The sequence below is a fragment of the Clinocottus analis genome, unplaced genomic scaffold, assembly GCF_023055335.1.
Source record: "Clinocottus analis isolate CAN_PGR_092001 unplaced genomic scaffold, fCliAna1.0.p SCAF_13, whole genome shotgun sequence".
In the NCBI taxonomy this organism is placed as follows: Eukaryota; Metazoa; Chordata; class Actinopteri; order Perciformes; family Cottidae; genus Clinocottus; species Clinocottus analis.
Window position 1 is genome coordinate 3,313,223 of NW_027175854.1, and position 18,476 is coordinate 3,331,698.

The 18,476-nt window shown below is 43.1% G+C and overlaps 1 protein-coding gene across 6 annotated transcripts; it reads right to left on the minus strand.

The window, feature by feature from the left end:
* Nucleotides 1-350: 350 nt before the first annotated feature.
* Nucleotides 351-18,424, minus strand: cplane1 (ciliogenesis and planar polarity effector 1). Of its 6 annotated transcripts, none has more exons than XM_068573723.1 (49): nucleotides 18,344-18,424; nucleotides 17,865-18,035; nucleotides 17,639-17,774; nucleotides 17,432-17,551; nucleotides 16,912-17,144; nucleotides 16,691-16,794; nucleotides 16,463-16,619; nucleotides 16,275-16,378; nucleotides 15,712-15,894; nucleotides 15,011-15,260; nucleotides 14,709-14,891; nucleotides 13,604-14,376; nucleotides 13,331-13,521; nucleotides 13,090-13,170; nucleotides 12,847-13,002; nucleotides 12,197-12,364; nucleotides 11,888-12,116; nucleotides 11,638-11,774; nucleotides 11,332-11,549; nucleotides 11,081-11,245; nucleotides 10,712-10,859; nucleotides 10,517-10,626; nucleotides 10,277-10,426; nucleotides 10,060-10,171; nucleotides 9,378-9,693; nucleotides 8,170-9,285; nucleotides 7,730-7,881; nucleotides 7,538-7,623; nucleotides 7,383-7,447; nucleotides 6,932-7,196; nucleotides 6,472-6,846; nucleotides 5,736-6,364; nucleotides 5,562-5,649; nucleotides 5,367-5,466; nucleotides 4,624-4,758; nucleotides 4,326-4,388; nucleotides 4,043-4,128; nucleotides 3,591-3,825; nucleotides 3,221-3,477; nucleotides 3,005-3,104; nucleotides 2,693-2,878; nucleotides 2,494-2,536; nucleotides 2,248-2,379; nucleotides 1,989-2,169; nucleotides 1,839-1,894; nucleotides 1,602-1,760; nucleotides 1,278-1,414; nucleotides 926-1,116; nucleotides 351-692 (listed from the first exon to the last, which is right to left on the minus strand). In XM_068573723.1, exons 2-49 carry the CDS (start codon nucleotides 17,943-17,945, stop codon nucleotides 537-539), a joined length of 9,498 nt encoding a protein of 3,165 aa, XP_068429824.1. In that variant the 5' UTR covers nucleotides 17,946-18,035; nucleotides 18,344-18,424; the 3' UTR covers nucleotides 351-536. The 6 variants fall into 6 exon arrangements, with proteins under 6 accessions (XP_068429824.1, XP_068429825.1, XP_068429826.1 ...); XM_068573724.1 differs by having other exon boundaries at nucleotides 12,197-12,361; nucleotides 16,463-16,622; XM_068573725.1 differs by having other exon boundaries at nucleotides 1,989-2,166; nucleotides 16,463-16,622.
* Between the last annotated feature and the right edge of the window lie 52 nt (nucleotides 18,425-18,476).

The following is an 18,476-nucleotide window of genomic DNA, read 5'->3' on the forward strand; positions in this document are numbered from 1 at the left end:
TCGTCTTCTTTGTGATTGTTGCGGGACCGCTGCTGGAGGGTGCTGCCTCCTAGGGTTTTCAAAATGTAACGACTCCTAACTCAATAAAACAACTCGAGAGAAGCTATAGGTTGTGAATATTCAGATATTAAAAATTCATTTTTTTGTGATCAGTGGGCATAGCACTCAGGCTATACAGACGAATATGACAATGAGAGAAACAGCGTTGAAATACTCAAACACATATTTTATATTTTGTAGAAAAAAAAAAAAACGATACATAGAAAACTTGACAGATTTCAGCACAAAAATATTCTATTACAACTTATATATGACATTGATAACACCAAATACAATTTATTGTAGGCATATTTTACAGATAAAAATCAATCTGTCATAACATATTTAATATCACTGCTAATCACATCTAATGTATTAAAAACAGCAAAATTATATTTGATATGATCATACTTTAAAATGCTTCTAAATATTACAGTTTATTTAAAAGGCACATAGGATTTTGGATGTGTTTTCAGTAATTTACCATCTACTTAAACTCAAGTTTCCTCTGCAGCCACCATCCTCTCGATAGCTGCCCAGTCTATTTTACTGAGGCTGCTGCTGCCGCTCTCAGAAAGGTTGTCCAGCAAGTCCATCGCTGTTGCACTAGCTCCGGCACCATCATCTTGCTCATCCAACAGCCCAGCCACATCCTGGGAAGTGTATAACAATGAAACTGGATTATGAAACCACATCAACTGTCAGCAAAGACCTGTGGTGTTTTTCAAAGTGTTTTACGATCTACTAGCGTTACATTTGTCTCAGATATAAACTAATCTGTGCTGAATGTGATTCTTACTATACAAGACTCCTCCGGCTCTAGCGGTCTGTTCAATTCTAACGTAGGCTCCCAACGGTTCACCTCTTCTCTCTGTTCCATCCTCACCTGATCCCTCAGGATCCCTCTTCCAACAACAGTCTCTCTCGAAGGACCTTTGTTCAGCCCCGTCTCTCTGTGGTGTCTGACACGATGTTCCTCACCCTGGCTGGCTGTGGTCAGCTTGGTGCGGCTCTTTGTGTATGTGAGCATGCCACGCCTGGTCACCTGAGACAGACGGTCCCTTGGTAGAGCGGTAACTAACACAAGATTCACAAAACATGAACAAGTATTGTGAATTTAATATTATCGTTTTGAGGAAAGAGTGAAAATACATCTACAGTGTATTATCAACAGCTACTAACACATCACTCAAGTAAGTAATTTTCTACCGGACACCAAGGTAGCTGAATATCACTACCTGGTCTATGTAGTCCCAGTCTCCTGCGGTAATCCTCTGAGGGCTCTCTCTGCATCTCAGCAGTCCATTGACGATGGGGGGGTTGAGCTTGTCCAGAATTAAGTCTTATTTTATTGCTGGCAGATACACTGTTTTCCCTGTAAGAAAAATACCTCCATAACGTGCTAATCCAGATGTTTAAAATCAACAGGGTTTGTTCTGTCCAAAACCTGATCATTGTGGAATAGTGGATGAATGATTAGTAGTTTGTTCAAATGCTAGATCAGAGTACAATTATTCTTTAATGAGACAAGATCCTGGTCAAATGACTGTTGCTGGAGATACCTGTGAGTGCTCCCAGAGGGTGGAGCAGAGGTAACGGGCACTGGTGAAGCTTCAGTCATACGTATGTACGTATGTGAAGGCGTACGTATGCTGGCAAAGTCACGGACCAAAGAATATGCTTCACGGGTCCTCTGGTTGTATTGCTCCAGAAGCATCAACCTAATAAATCAAATGGAAACAGTTATGCATATACACATGCATGTGTTTTATGCAAAGACAATGTAAACAAGTACATACTTTTCCCTTTCCTCTCTGTTTCTACAAATGGTTGATTGATTCTTGCTTGTTGATTTCTGAAGGGGCACAAACAACAATGTGAAAATAATATTTTTTTTAAATAACATACAATGGAATATCATTTTTAGTAAAGGGGCAAACATATCTTACCACTGTTCCAGAAGTAGAAAAGGGTTTGTGCTCCCTCTCCCTCAGGCGTTCTCTGTCTTTTTGATAAACAGCCCGGCTTTCCCTCTGTTTCTTTCTCATCCAGACTCTCAGCTCTCTCCTCTCGTCCTCTGGACGGACACGTTTCCGCGACATCCAGCTACTTTGCTCCTGGTCCAGCCTGCTATGGGGCACATTACTTTTCAGCTCAGGAATTAACAATAGTCATTTGGACAGCACTGAGTTTTAGTAAGTGACTTACCTGCTGCGGTTTGCAGTCTGTGAATTGGACAGATCCAGGTCAGACAGGGATAAATACCCTTCCCTGAACAACTCGTCTAAGATTTCTGCTGTATCGGATAGCCCGGTCTGACTCAGATTCTCATCTGCCTGGCTGGAGATGAAAAGGTAGAGCAGAGTTTGTGAAATAGAAGAAACACAAGTGTGGTAAGCAAATCCACAACATATAAAGTGAGTCATAACATGGTTATGATTTACTTAAACTTACATAGGAGATATTCCAGATGCTTCATTCAGCTGATATTTCATTTCTGTGGAAGCAACACAAACAGATGAAATAATAATTGTTAACATTATGACTCTATTGGGAAAATAACCACAAGAAGAAGAAAAAAACTTTTTTCCCCCCTATATATTCATCAATTTTTACAATTTTCAGAAAATGTTTGATGAAACTGCATCTTTACTTGGAGGGGTGTGAAGGTAGGAGGGACCAGCGTTGTGACTGTAAGAAGAAGTAGAATAACGAAAAGATGGCTTCCCTCCAGAATCCCAGGAATCTTTGTGAAGCACACTTTCTTCATTGTGATTTTCTTCTTCCTCTCCTTCCCAGGCATTCGGTTCAGTCAAAGTGTCTAGTTGTGGTAACCATGCTGTTGGAGACAAATGTATACCACAAATTTTGCCATTTTGTTTCTGGGTTTAAAGGACTTACAATGCAGTTAAAAAAAACAATGCAGTGTTTCCTATTATTACAAATCAATAGTTTTAGGTTGTACCTTTCTGTGGGACAGACCGTCTGACTGTTTTTCTTCCTGCTGTGGTATTCTTTACGTCAGGAGCCAAGCCTGGCGTGAGCTTTTCAATAGTGTTCACCAGCTACACGAAGAACAATATATTACATATATCTGTCAGCCTTTGATGACAATTTGTAAACTTGGGTGTCATTAATAATATAAGCAAGATGAATAATGAAAAACAACATGCTGCCGTACCATCCTGGAGTTGGAGAAGTCCATCTCCAAACAATCAGCAATGTTCTGTAGAGAAGCCAACTGAGCATCCAGCTCTGACAGGCGGGAGGAGAACCAGACTGTCGGTGATGTGGAGGCACTGTGAGGTCCAACTCTCTGGGTCTTTATGGCTCGACATATTTCAGAGTCCGATAGTTCTACCATCTCTTGTTGAATGATTCTTTCTGGAGCCTTATTGCGCTCAATGTGGCTGAGTAATGACGACTCCTCAGGCATACCTGGAGTGTACAGTGCAACAGATATTTGGACCTAATTTTACCCGTAGTGCTGTGCTTCTATGATTGCATTCAGTATAAATACATAACTGTTCAATATAAAGATATATAAATACCTGTGTGTGACCTCGAGTCGAGATCCTCTGGAATTGTGACAACGGGTGGTTGATCCGCAGCAGCATCACTCCTAATAACTGAAAGAGCAAGTACATGCTGCTGAGCAGAAGTAGGTGAAGAAGGGCGGATGGAAGAAACATCTTGAGCTCCTGGGCTGAGACAGGGTGGTAAGTCCTGATGCAGGGCTTTGTCTTCCAGATCCAAGACACTTATGAACCGGCGTCCATTCAGACCCTAAGAGACAAAGACATGAATGTACGGAGACCATGGAAACTACATGAAAAAATAACATTATTTCCATGTTTTTTTTAGAATGAACTTTCAGTTTTTACTTATTATACTACTTTGCATACAGAATGTACACTAAGTACATAATTTAAGTATAATGAAGGACCTATTCAGACACAGCTTTAGAGTCTAAAAGCACCACCTTGTAGGTCTGACCTCTTACCAGATTCTGCTCTTGCTCCTGTTCGGTCTCTTCTGTGTTCCGAACACGGCCCTCGCTGCAAATCTGTTGATTCCCAGAACTTTGTGCTAGGTGGAGAAAACACAAACACACACACACACACACACACACACACACACACACACACACACACACACACACACACACACACACACACACACACACACACACACACACAGAAGGACATAATGTTTAACTCCTCACTGTCCACATAAAATAAAAAGCAGTGTGTCATCTTTGTAACTGGAATGTCAAGTCAACTTACTTTCAGGGCTACTGGCAGTCACAAAGGCACACACCGCTTTATCCACTTGTGTGGGGGGACAAACTGAAAGAAAAATAATGTTACATGCACACATCGAGTTCTTTTGGAAAACATGCACTTGAAACAACCCAGGCAGAACAAAGAAATCCAATGTACACGATTATGTTTTATTAAAAAAATGCACAAAGGCATTCTCATTCAATTAAGAAAAAAAGATACAACTGTGTAATAACATTAAAATAATGCAACACTATTACAAATTGAATGTGGTATAAAGGTAACCCAAACCCTAACTCACCCGGGTCTGTGTTGGTGAAAGCATCATAGCACTCGGGGTGTCTTTTACATGTTGAAGCAAAGGCATGGAGCTCAGCTGAAGTGGAAGTGGCCGTGTCCAATAATCTCTGACCAGTCAGCAAATCATCAAAGGCCCCTGGGAGTTCAAATGAAGGAAAAAACAACAACAGATCAATAGGATTGAAAACACAATATAATTTTCTCATGACCTACCTGTGTGTAACGCATGTAACACCTAGACACAGTGGATAAAAAGGAGTTACATATTGCTCTCTCAGCAAAACGTAGAAGTCCTAAAGAGTGTATTCAACTTCAATATTCATTTTTGCTTATGCGCAATCTACGGCTGGTTTAAGAACTCAAGATAATCAGAAAGAAACTTGGTTCGTCTGTGATTAATCAGAACGTGACCAGTGCCAAGCCATCAAAGAGAGTGTGCGTCTTAATTCAATCAATGTAAATGTAAAACTGCAAGGATGCAGAATTCTCCCTTTCTTTTGTGTTGTAGCGGTCTTTTGCAATTTTTGACATATAATAAAATATCAAAAATATATGACAGCTGTTTCTTTTACACTGCTTTTACTGGACAACAGAGTGCGACAAGATGAAAAATGTGTGCTGTTTATCTTCGCCCTCCTTTACATTCCGCCTTCAAGCTATTTCTTTTGGTGTACACAATTAGTATTGTGACTAAACCCTCTTAATATATTAGTTTATTTGTGAAATGTGAATTATGACACTTACCAAATTGAGCAAAATTAACAACATCTTGTGCAGGGGTGATCTCTTCAGCAGCTGCAGGCTCGTCGTGTACAGGCTCGTCGTGTACAGACTCATTTGTTGGCTGTAGATACAGTGGTACATACATGTAATAGAAAATTGCACTCAAACATTGGTAGTCACACATTGTGCTTCTTACGAGAACGAATATTGTTCTACCTCTTGTGTCGGGATGATAGACTCATTTGGTCTGAATGTGACCTCTGTTTTTCTTGTCCTCTCTGCCTTCTCCTCTCTCCTCTTCTGCCTGTAAACGACACAGTGAGCAAAGTGAGTAAAATATTCAACTTTAAAAAAAGAAAATGAATAATGTGTAAACTAATTTGTGATTGCCTCTTGCTGGAGGTAGAGCTGGGAGAAGTGGTAGCTTTTCTCGTGCTTTCAGTAGTTGGTTCTACTCGTGAAATAATAGAAGTATTGCGTCCGATTTGTGGCCCGGAATCTATATGTAGAAGCTTGATACAAGGTGCTTTTCCCATTGAAGCTGTAACGATGGGAGTAAACCAGGACGACGGTGGTAAAGGTAGCTTGGGGAACGTGGTGTTGCTGTGTGGAACCGGCTGTAATTGCAGCAGACGAAGGTGCTGCGTGGGTTCAGGTGTGTGAGCTGGCAAAGCAGGAGGAAGCAGGTAGAACCTTTGCCCCCTGGATCTCTCCGATGTCTGACTCTTGGGTTGAGAGTGCCTTGGAGTTGGATCATGCAGAGAATTAAAACCGAGTTGTCTTTTTGGAACCGAGCTGGATTGGTCATTGTATTTAAGATTGTGCTGACGGGATTTGTTAGTTGCATGGTTTGCAGTGTGGAGCGCCTGGGGGCTTTGTGGGCCACTCTGCTGGGGAAATGGAGTAGCATGACCGAAGTGAGTAGTGGCCAGAAGCCCCTGTGAGGATGGGATTAACCTCTCGTTCACCCTCAAGTGGATTTCTGGTGACACCGCCTGGACGGAGAGGGGCTGCATGTCCTGAAGAAAAAATTAAAACGGCATTCAGCTTGGTTTCCCTGGGATTGAGTTATTGTTTACATAGAAGCACAATGTGTCACAACTTCAAAAGAATACTTGAGCCATACCTGATAACTTACACCTCCATCATTAGTAGTGGAGGGTAGATTCCTGGTGGTGAGACGCTGGCTGCCAGTTGGAGAGGTTATCCCCAAGCTTTGCAAAGCAGGCTGGTGTGCAAGCATACATGCAGGAGCCTGACTGGACTGAGGGTTGTGGTTTCTTGAATTTAGCAAACATGCTTGTGTCTGAAGTGGCAAAGAAATTGTGGTTTGAACAGCTAAGGGATTTGCTTGAGGGATGAATGTGGGAGCAAAAGATGACGGCACATTCGGGTGTGAGGTGTTCGTGACAGACTGGGCTGAAGAAGAGCTCTGCTGGGCAAGTTGCAGGTTAGAAAAAGAAGCTCCCAAAACCTCCATCAGGCTCATGTAGTTGATATTCTGTAATGAAGGAGAAAAACATGTTAGTGTCAATCTAAAGAGTCAGATGAGTCAAAAGCTTCCCTTTTGGTTATGCTGTTCTTACCTGAACCAGTCTGAATAAGTCTTCCCCGAGACGCTGTCGCATTGGCGGTGTCTGATTGGATAAAGGCTGACTGGGGATTGTGGAGTCAGCAGTGGTTGCACCGGCTGTGGAGCTTTGTGGCTGAAGATTCGGAGGAGGCACATGTGTGTTGGTGGGAAGCATTCCAATTAAACCAAAAGGATCTGCATGGACCTCTGCCTCAACATGGACGGTAGGAGGGACTTGGGGATCTGGGGGGGCTTGTAGGCTTTCAGCAAGACTGTGACTTAAACAACAAAACAGACCATTTAAAACACCCATGACAATAACAATTTTGTATGTTTTGGCCTAAGGTTTTACCACCAAAATATTGATGCAATACTGAGTAAACATCTGCTACAATTTTAGCACTAACTTACTGCGGGGAGAAAAACTTACCTGCAAAGTAAATATGATTATGTTAAAAACTCACAGAGAGGTGGAGCTGGATACGTCTTGAGCACTTTCTGAGATGTCCAGGTCTGCGAGCTTCAAACTCTGCACGGAACATAAATGTCAGTTATGTGTGTGTTTTGACAACGTTGATGATACTTTGGAAGCATGGGAATCCTGAATGGTGATATTCACGGTTTCAGGTGAGCAGTTCTTTCCAGAGATGTTTCCATTGGAAACCGAAGAGGACGCTTCCAAAACCTCACTGTCATTCATTTTGCCTACAAATATCAATGAATGAATTAAACATCAACTAATATTCTCTGTTATGGTTAAGGGTCTGCTTTACAGCAACTCTGATGATGCAATATAATTATGGTAGACTACCTTCTTTTTCAGGTGTAACATCTAAGTCCTTCTGAGATGGTTGTTTTGAACTGGATTGTCTCTGCTGAGCGTCAGAGGTCAGTTGATCTTGGTCATCAGGGAGAGGAGTCCTGTGACACGTCTGTTCCTCTGGTTCATCTGTGCAAAAACCACTGCAGGGAAACAAATAATATAGAAAATCTGTAGGTTATTTATATTTACTGTAAAACTGAAAGGAGTAATGCTGTTTTATCCAAAACTGTTTACGAGATGTGAAATACTTAATCAGGGAAAAAAACAACCATATGAAACACTGTTACCTATTAACATGCATACTGTTTTGTTGATGCTGCAACATTTTTTACATCATGTGTCGAATAACTGTCATTTGTCGGTTGACCTAACAGTGCTAGTTTTACTCCAATAATAAAGAAGTGTATATTAAAACCTGGTAGACTCACATGGACAGTTCTCCTTGCTGTAGATTGCAATCAAGACCAATGATGGGAGTGTTGACCGATCCAGGGTAACCTGTATCAACACTGCTCTCTCTCTCCAGCTTACTATCCGGCTCTGGTTGCAGCACAGGTGCTACAGTCCATTGTATTTCTGGGATTTGGATGTGAGCACTGTAGCGGTCTGGCCCGAGTAAGGCAGTGTACCTGCGCTCCAGCAAGCTGAGAGAAGTGAGGATAGCAGGCGCCAAAGCTTTGACACGGATTACTACTCCTTCATCAGCTGCTCCTCCATCCACTTCTCCCCTTTCTTTCTTCTTTTTCCCATGATGTCCTAGTAGCACTCTCTTATCAGCCCAGCGTACCATCCACTCCAGCAGCCTGCCCAGCTCTGGAAACTGAGCATCTAGTTTAGGATCCAGGCCCTGCTGCAGTTCAGTCACAGCCTCCGCGGAGGTTGAGGAGCCAAATATCAAGTTCTCTGAAGGCTGCGCTGTTGGAAAGGCACTTCTACTTGGGCTAGTTTCAGAAAAAAATGACCCTCCTTTAATTTGTTGGGATAATTGCATCTGCTGCCGGAGGCCGAACAAACCTTTTTGCTTGTCTAATCCCAGTTGAGGAAGAGCGGTGACGGAGAGGCTAGTTCTGGATATTGGGGCTTCACTCCAGACAGAGGAAGTTTGCAGATCGGGTGTTGCACCTTGTTTCACAGGCTTGTAGCAGCAGCCGGCTCTGAAGACTGGAGAATCATTGCCCAAGTGCTTTCTCGCTGGATAATGCACATCTCTTTGACGGCGATGAAGAGTTGTCACCACATCAAAGGAGAGAGAATGCAACTCCCTCTCCCTCAGCTGGGAGGAGAAGCCCTTCAACAACGGAAGCTCAGCGCCTGGGTCACCTCCATCAGCATTATCCTTCTCTAGCACGTAGCTGAGGAAGAGCTCCAGGAAATTTAGATACTCTTCATCTTCCAACTCAAACTCCCAGGTACCAACCACTGGAAGGGAGGGCTGTTCATTTTCCTTGGCATCGCCTGGCTGATTCTCCTCCCGAATGACCCTTTCAATCTTAACAGCAGTCTTCTTTGCATGTGGTCTGTCACTTACTTTGGCTTTTTTGCCCCTGCAAAAACCAACACAAAGCACAGAATAAGCCACAACATACATACAAAATAGCTCAGTGAAATGGTAGATTTACTATTCTATGCTGGCTACCTTGTTGTGGCTCTGCGATGCATTTCAGGAGAGATAGCATCCGATGTGGTATCCACTGTGTCTCCATCACTGTACACTAAGGGAAGCCCACAGTCAGTTAAGGTGCTGGTGCTCAGACTTGTACCCAGTGAGAATTGTCTCAACATGGCCATCCCATGCTTGATTCCCCTGTCATCCTGCAACTCCTCTTTCTCCCACAGATGGAGCTCAAGGGGGCCCAGGTGTCTCGTCAAACGGCCAAGATGTTTCCTCCTCTGCCTGAATTTGTCTTGGATGACAATGATCATCAACTCATTCAGATCCTCTTTTTCCCCCTCTAGGAAACAAACAGAATAACATTGAGTTACATTTATAAATACATCAAATATGTTTAGCAGGTCACATGGACTATAAGTAAAATACATTATCCTTAATCACTTATATCTCACTTAAAAGAATACCCAAAGTTTTGAGAATTTTAAACCAGATTAGCATATATTTATTATATCTAACTAGCAAATAGCAAAGCACAATGACTGGTGTTATGATCGGCTCAAAGACCAGACCAAATCACATTTGGCCTTTCAGAAACAAGGACAAGATAAAGTATCAAGAAACAAATGGTAGGCATCAGGTAAGGTGAACAAAAGCTTTCTATTATAGTGCTTCAAAGCGACTTGCTAATGAACAGAGGAGTTCGTACCAAGGACATTGCATCCCCTCAGTTTCTGAAGCAGTGAGTTATACTTTTCCCTCAGAGGGACTCTGACGGACTCTTCCTCCTCTGGGAAGGCTCGTACCAGCGTGTCTGCCACCTAAGAAGAACAAGCCAGCATGAGACATTTACTCACTCAAGGTCCTTTTGTTTAACTTCGATGAACACTGTTGATGTAAGTGAATGCTGGAAGAAGTCTTATTACCAGAGACAGAGGAGGAAGTTCAGACACAAAGCTGAGCAGTAGGTCCTGGAGGAGCTCCTCAGCATTGAGGAATCCAGAGAAAGGCAAGAAACGACAGGCCCATCGGAGAGCATTAACACAGGCCGATCTCACTTCTGAACCACCAGGGATCTGACGGACACAAATACACCCAGATATTTATAGTGTATAGAGAGTTAAGAATATTTATGCAGAACCATGTCATGAAATCAAACACAATACCTGTTCATTTCTACTATGCTGTCTGGCAGCCTGATACTTCCTGCAGGAAATGGAGAGCTGGTCCCTGATGTGAAGCATCCAGCACAAAGCACACAGCTCCCTGAAACAGACTTAAAGGAGAAATGCACTTCTTAAGTACTATCTGAAAGTAGATCATTAATTATGATAGTCACAATTAAGTAAGTGCTGTCTTACTTATAGTTTGAATGGTGTCAGGGTCCAGGTGTCCATCTTTATTCGGCCCCCGTCTGAAGAATCCACTATGGCTGACAAACTTCATCAGGCCCTCTGGGAAAGCCTTTTCTTCTTCGGCGGCTGATGGATAGGCGTATTTTTTCTTGATCTGAAAACAACATCACATATTTTCTCTATTTAGACTGGCATAGTACTTTATATCAGGGTGTAATCATAGACGTCACAACTTTACAAGATACAACAGACCATCATTTTGAGTTTCAACTTTATTTTTTTTTGCATGTAATTGCAAACAAGGAATGTCAGCCACACTCAGGGACATTTTAATTACCTTTTTAAACCAGATAAAATTCTGGTTCTGAAAAGTACCTTGTGTAGAACGTGTCTGGCACGGCGTAGATGGCTGATGTACCACTGGGCAGCAGGGTGGCAACAACGTGCAGACCTCAGCAGTAACAGTAATCTTTGGAGAACTCCAGAAACTTTGTGACGTGATGCAACTTCTGCAAACTGCCCTATTGTCCCTTTTGGGTCCTAAGCATGAGACAAATACAACATTTAATAATAAAGTCAATATGTAAACACACTGAATGGTAAGATTAATCTTCTATGTTGCGTACCTGTGTGTTGGGGGAAGGCTGGGGGCAATAAAGAGGAGGGGAAGGCAGATATAGTCCACTGGGCACCAAGGTAGGCAGGCAAGAACACAGGTCTTTGACTGTGTCCAGCAAGGAAGACAATGGTGAAGACATAACATTCACTCCAGCCATCACTGAAGCCTTCAGAATCTCCTGTATGGAAACCTGTAACAAGTCCCAGTCTTCTCCTTCCGAAGGGTCTAGTACAAGGAGTTGAGACAAAGCCCAGATTCAAATCAAAGGGTTCTCTGTGTGTTGTGGTCATCTTATAGTTGAGATCTCACTAACCTGTAAAGCTCTTGTCACCATCTTCATCTCTGCGCTCTTGGAAGTCAAACTTATTGCCAAGAAGACACTCCAACTCAACCTCAAAAATGCTTTCTGGTTCTAAAACTGTTGGGAGGTGGAGCTCTCTCCTCCTGAGCCTGTCATAAAATATGGAATTAAGATGTTAATGAAGACAAATGTGGTAAAAGTTTGAACTGATATTCAAAATATTCATTCACTAATTAATTATACTGTATGCGATAACACTGACCGAGTAAAGTCAAAGTGATCGGTGCAGTAATTCGTATAGGCCAGACTCAGAGAGGCTGCTGTCTTCCAGTCCCCAAGATGATAAGCCAACCACACAGTCTCAGGAAGCAGGCCCCCGAGCAGGAGCAGGTCCTGGGCGTAGTCTACTGTCCATACTTCTGACAGCTGCTGTTGTCTCACCGCTCTCGACACCTCCTCCTGGCACAGCGGCACCAAGCGCCCTTCAGGGGCTGAGAAAGGACATATTACCATACAGCAATATAAATGACTAAATTACCTGTTTAACTGACAAATAATTATGGAAACCCACCATGAGGTAGATGTAGTGGAGGCAGGATGGCCACATGGTGAGCGGGGCGGATGTAGAGGGGTTGGTTGGTGAAATAAGAGGCCATGAATCTCCCCAGGGTCTGAACCACAGCTAAAGCTGCATCACTGTGGAGGTCCATCGGCAGCCACGGGCAAGGAAAAGAGTCTGCTGCAAGGGCATATAAAGGCTTATAAAAGCTAAAACTGAAGTAAAGTGACTGTGAACATGGCATCATGGTTGAGGCTGTGCACATGAGTTGTTCCTAAAACTACTGTCCTGAGAAGGGCAGCACCTTCAGGTATGAGGTCTTTCATGATGCAGAAATATATGCTCAAAACAAATCGATAGTAACTGTGTCCAACAATTTATCACCTAGAACAAGTTCCTAGCACAATTATTACCTCATTCTTTTGACAGTAATTAGGGCCAAAAAGAATCCTCCCCCATTTCCGACATTCTTGATTCAGAAAGATGTCTGGCACAGATTGACTAGGTCAAGAACAAGAGGACTTGTCTCCTGGTCCGAAGGTGGATAACGTACAGTATAATGCTAACTAAAAGGCTTGTAGGACATATTTTAAACATAACTGACTCTCATATCATAACCCACTAAAAGACTGAGGAATGAGGAATTATTGACAATGGCTGACCTGTCATGCTGTCCTTCTGCTGTCCAGCCCTGTGCAGGATCAGGCGGGCCATGTGGTCCCCCAACTCCTGGCTTTCTTTCAGGCGGTACTGTGATAACAGACTGTAGAGAAGTGCCAGACAAAGCCGCGTCTCCACGAAGACACTACGATCACCGTCTAACAGAAAGACATATGATTATGAATTCATACTAAATGTGAATCGTTTGTATGCCTAAATGGAAGAATTTAGGCAGAAGTTCTTACTTTTGTTACTCTCCTCACAGATTTGCGACCGCCATATATCTGCACTTTTTGGGTACGAGCCGCACAGGAAAAGACGTTCACCTGGGGGGAGAAGAGTGAAATACGAAACAACAATTATTTTTCAGATATAATTATTAGACTTTTCTTTAATCTGAACTACAGCTAAATACTTTCGCATTTGTTTTTTTTCTGTAGCTGATGCAATAACCACAGTTAGATAAATAGTCCTTGTGCTCCTGACCAGGGTGACTCAGCAGTGCAGGACCCTCCTCCAGCCTTTCTCCCGTAGCCTGCAGAGCAATTTGGATCTTGGTCATGATTATAGACAACTGTTGCTGTTCCTCCTCCCAGCCATCACAGCCTTTTAAGCTTTTCAGCTCATCCATATACTGCTGGGTGATATTGTAGACCCACTGCCACACTCGAAACAATCTGGTTGAAAGATAAAATGAAATGACAATCTTAAATACCAACAAATAACTGATACATTAAAACCCAGAGAGATGGGCTGTACCTGCTGGATGGTCGCTGGGGAACAGGTTGTGCCTGATGTACAAAACAAGATTTCTCCTCTCTCTCATCCTGCAACAGAGGCACGTAGTGTACATCTGAAGGCCAGAACTGTGGTGGCTTCTCTCCAGAGGACCAGACAGTTTTTTGCTGCAGGCTGTAGGTGTTGTCAAGAGAATCAGAGACCAGCTGCAAGATAAGCAGGATTGAGGATAGACTATGAGATGACAACTGATAGTGACCAGTCTGGTTGGACTCAGTGTGAGGAGTCAGAAAGAGGCGTACTAGCCGTTTACTGAGCTCTACCACCAGCCCCAGGCAGCATTGCCCATCAGTGTGAGTGCTGTCCCAGGGAAGAAATGACAGAAGGGCCTTGAGAAGGCGCAGAAGGCGGGTAGAAACCAGAACATTCTTTCTCCCTGTGTTCACAGAGCCGGGGATCAAATGGAGTAAAGCAGCAAATCGCACCACACAACAGAGGGTATGCTTTAACAGACAAGTTCTGTTTCCCACAGTATTTCCGAGAGACATGCCAAAAGCCCATGCTGTTAATAGCTTAGTCTGGATTTTTCCAAGTTCACGATGAATAATTGGGGTCTTTTTCTCCGTTTCACCAGAATAGTGTCCATAATCTGGGCTAGTAAGAAGTCCAGTGTCGGTCTGTGTGTCCAAGGCATGGAGGGTGTCAAACATTGAGGCAAACTCCAGTCGGCCCCCATCCTCCACACAAGAACCAGCAGGAGGTCCGTCTACATCCGAGTCGTCCTCAAAGAAAGTCTAGGAAACCACACAAGCAATCCGCAGGTTATGGACGACTAATGGATGTAAATCAAGCAACTAAAACAACAGCGATGACACATTATTTACTTAGGGTAATCAAATACAATATAGTAATTATAGAGGTAATATATCAAAAATGCAGAATTTTCAAGTTATAAGACAAAGGCAAGACTATAAGAATATGTCAAGCTGGCACAAAATATGTCAGGTATTGTTGAGCGATATGATTTCTAATCTGCTTTTTAACTTCATATGAATGTAGCCAGATTCAGTATAATCGACCATACTCGACCAAACTATACTTTTCTAGCTAATACTATTTGACCGACCTGTACTTTTTCAAGAAGTTCCTTGGTACCGCCCAATAATCCCTGATCCTGCAGGAAAAGTGGCAAAGAGGATCCATCTGTGGCTGCTGAAAGGGCCAAGTCTGCAGTGTCGGGGCCACGTGTTATAAGGCTGCTGTCGAGGTTAAGAGAAGATAGGGACTCCAACCATGCCCTCACATGAATCTGGAAATAAAGAATGTGAGGAAGCCATATTGTCAAGAATAGTCCTGCAGAAAGTACACATAAAAGCTGAAGATGAGTAATATGCCTGTTCCCACTTCGGGAAGTCCCTGGTTTACCACCTGTGATTTATCCAGTATCCGGCTGGCCTTCTCCAGGTCCTTGCTTGTGTCCTTTAGTAGCGTTTTCAGCATCAGGGCAGCAGAAGGCCTATCTAGCACCCTCATAACAGTGGCCATGTAGCCATCAGACACGATGAGATAAAAAAGCCGTGGATGCCAGGTCACAGAGTACCGCTGTCTCAGGACATCCCGCACAGACAGGCTCGAGCTGGACCGAGACGCCTCCCCCTTCCCTGCAGACACTGGCGCCCTGCAGAGGGATGGAACACTTTTATGAGTAACATTATATCAATGCTGAAATTATCTTTTGTTTTAGCTTCTCAGAGTATGGGGAATTTTTTTTATCATTTTGAACTGAATTGTATTTTTCAGTGTTTTCTGACAGTGTATAGGTGAAACCAGTAATCCGCAAATACATTTATAGTGAAAATAATAGTTAGTTGCAGCTCTATATTACACTGTACAAAACAACCATTATACTGTATGCTTCACACTAGATTTAGACTCTAATTCTAGAGGACAATAGAAGGCAGAGAGGCAATCTTACTTGGCTCTCATGGTGAACAGTGAAAGTGAACAATCAATAGCAAAGATGACCAAAGAAGAGACAGGATAATTTAGAAAGAAGAATGTTTGCAGAAACATCAATCAATCACTTATATCAATGGCCAATAAGTTGATAAACTGTCTCAAATGTATACCGGTAAGTGACGAGAGGGTGCAGGGGTAGGAAGTGTGCAGGCCCAAAGTCAACATTGCAACCGCAGCTTGTCAGAGTGATAAGCCCCCCAAGGCGAGTTAACATAAGAAGGGAGCCTCTCTTCAGAACAAAGGCCAGGAACAGACCGCCTGGTGACCAACTCACACTGCCCACCCAGTAGGATCTAAAAGAGAAGATATGTTAAGGCCACTTTGAAATAAATACACACTGCAAATCAACATTTGAAAGTAGTTCTAATGACAAATTGAAATTGGGTTATACAACACACCCTTTGGTGGCAAAATAGTTTATTCTGGTGTCATGACATCTTAGCAGTCCTGATGAAATTGTCCAGACTTTGTTGTTTTTGATGGTGATGCTGAGAAATGATCATTCCCCTCTGTTACGTTTTATATAAGTCTGGAAATGGTGTGTTGAACACAGGCACACTGTCAACACGACTATGTTGAACAGTGTGACGTCATAAATGTTGCCCCCCCCCTCCCCTAGGTTGACCGACTTCTGCATAGGAAATGTTCCCATTTGTATTTGTGCATATTGTACCTTATGTATTTAGAGGGGATCTCCATGTTCCTACTTCCACATCCTCCGAGGCCACTTGATGTTGAGACAAAATTCTGTGTGCTCACAAATAGGACCTGTGTGGCCTGCAATCAAGAAGGGGAAATTTTGATTTCTGGTTTTAAAAAATATATATATGTAAAATTGAGATACAAAGGCCAGATGTTCACCTTAGGCTGTCTCTGGTTCAGGACAATGGCTAACAGGCAGCCATCTGGAGAGAAGGCTGGCATCAAGGCCCCTCTGGACTTCACTGGTTGGCAGGGTGGGGTTAGACGAGACATGGGGTATGTTTTTGTTGCCCACTGTATGCTGTATCCCACAGAACTACTAAGAGAAATGTGCACTTATAACCACTGTAATACCAATGAGAGTTCTACATAGACCTGTTCACTCACCCAACTCTCATGGGGCCTTCTTCCCATTGAATTTTCAGGCAGGTGATGATGAGCTTCTTCTCAGATGTGAAAACAAAGGCTGATAAGCAGGCATCACCCACCACCTATGAGAGTTTGGAAAAGGATAAAATAAGATATACCTGTAGAAAACAAGAAAGAGTAAAACTGTGTCTGTAACATGACACAATATGTTAAAGATGTAGTCTACTGAGTATACAGACCTCTGTCTTGATGAAAATAGTGTGTTGGGATGCTTCTTTGTCTTGTGAAGAAGGCAGAATGGAGTCTTCGAGGGGCTGTATATGTGCCCACTGTCCCTTGACTGTGCCATCTCGTACCCCTGTCAAATCCCTGACATCCAAACACTCCCACAGGAACACTTGCCCCGTTATGACGACCAGGAACACACGCATCCCATCGCCTGAAACCTGGAGCGACAGTCGTGTCGCGCTCCCTGAGAAAACATACACACATAAGTAAATTGATTGAAGGTTCAACATTTAATTTATATGTCATAGCTTTAATCAGGATAATCTATGTTTCAACACAAGTTGAAATCCCCTTAAAAAAGCACTAACCCAAAATCTTTTCCCATTGTTGTATACAGGATACAAGAAAATATGTATTTGTACATCTGAGGTCATGAATGCACTCTGAGACATCTTCCAAGTGACGGTATGTTACAGACTCACAGTGGAGAGAACACAATGCATGTACATAGTATATAAGTAATGGACATACCTTGAACTGCAGTAATCATTTCAACTACTTCTGGGACTCCTGCAGCATTCTTCAACGAATCTCTATCCCTGTTCCACAGAAAAATCTCGCCTGAGACCAAAAGTCCGCAAAGCCACATACCTGAAAAACAGCAAGGGACAGCAAGTCATGTATTATCATAATTGACAGGTGACATGTGCTTTGCTTTGAGTATACAGATGTACTCACCATTGTGGGATGAAGCCATCGTCACCACACTGTTGAGCAAAGGATGGAGTTTAGGAGTCCTCTTCTTGGTGCGACCAGACATCATGTTGATCTCACTGATCCGCCTGTCATCTAACAGAAACACAGACTCCTTCTCCTGAAGAGTGACACAATTTCACAGTCATGTTACTCCGACAAGGATATCATTGTTTCAGTGTCTCTGGCAAATATGCTTTGCTGTCCTCACCTTCCCAAGCCAACAGAATCGCGGCCATGGTTTCTTCCGTTTGATGCTGGATGACAAAACAACCTCCAACTTTAGATCCATGTTTGGCTGACAGCATTAGTTTTTCCCTTTTTATGATGCACTCAGGAGGGGTTCATCGAGATGGCAGGATCCCAATGGACAAGCAAGGCGCTGTAGGTTAACGTGAAATACAACGTTAAAGGTTCGGCTTACGTCAGCTGACAGGTAAAAACGCCTCAGGTGCCATGTATTGACAATGAGATATGAGCACAACCGAGAACAACCATCGCCTATGTTATGTTAACGATATGTATGCTAACTAGCATGAGCTAGCTAGCTCATTTCGCTCACTGCGCGGAGCTTTGTTTCCGAAAGAAAGACTTAGCTGAGCATTTCCTCTATTGGGTAGTCAATAGTTCAAATGGTCACATAATTCGGTCGCTTAAATGTTAGTCTAGTGTTGGCATTACGTGTTGTACCGTGGCTAATCGTGCCATATTTCGAAACTCCCTCCGCTTCAGCGACGAGAACCGTTTCCCATGAGCCTCTCGGGGGAAGCTTCGCCGCGTTGCCGTGGGAACGCCTCGAACGTGACCTTTAACCTCTGTTAGT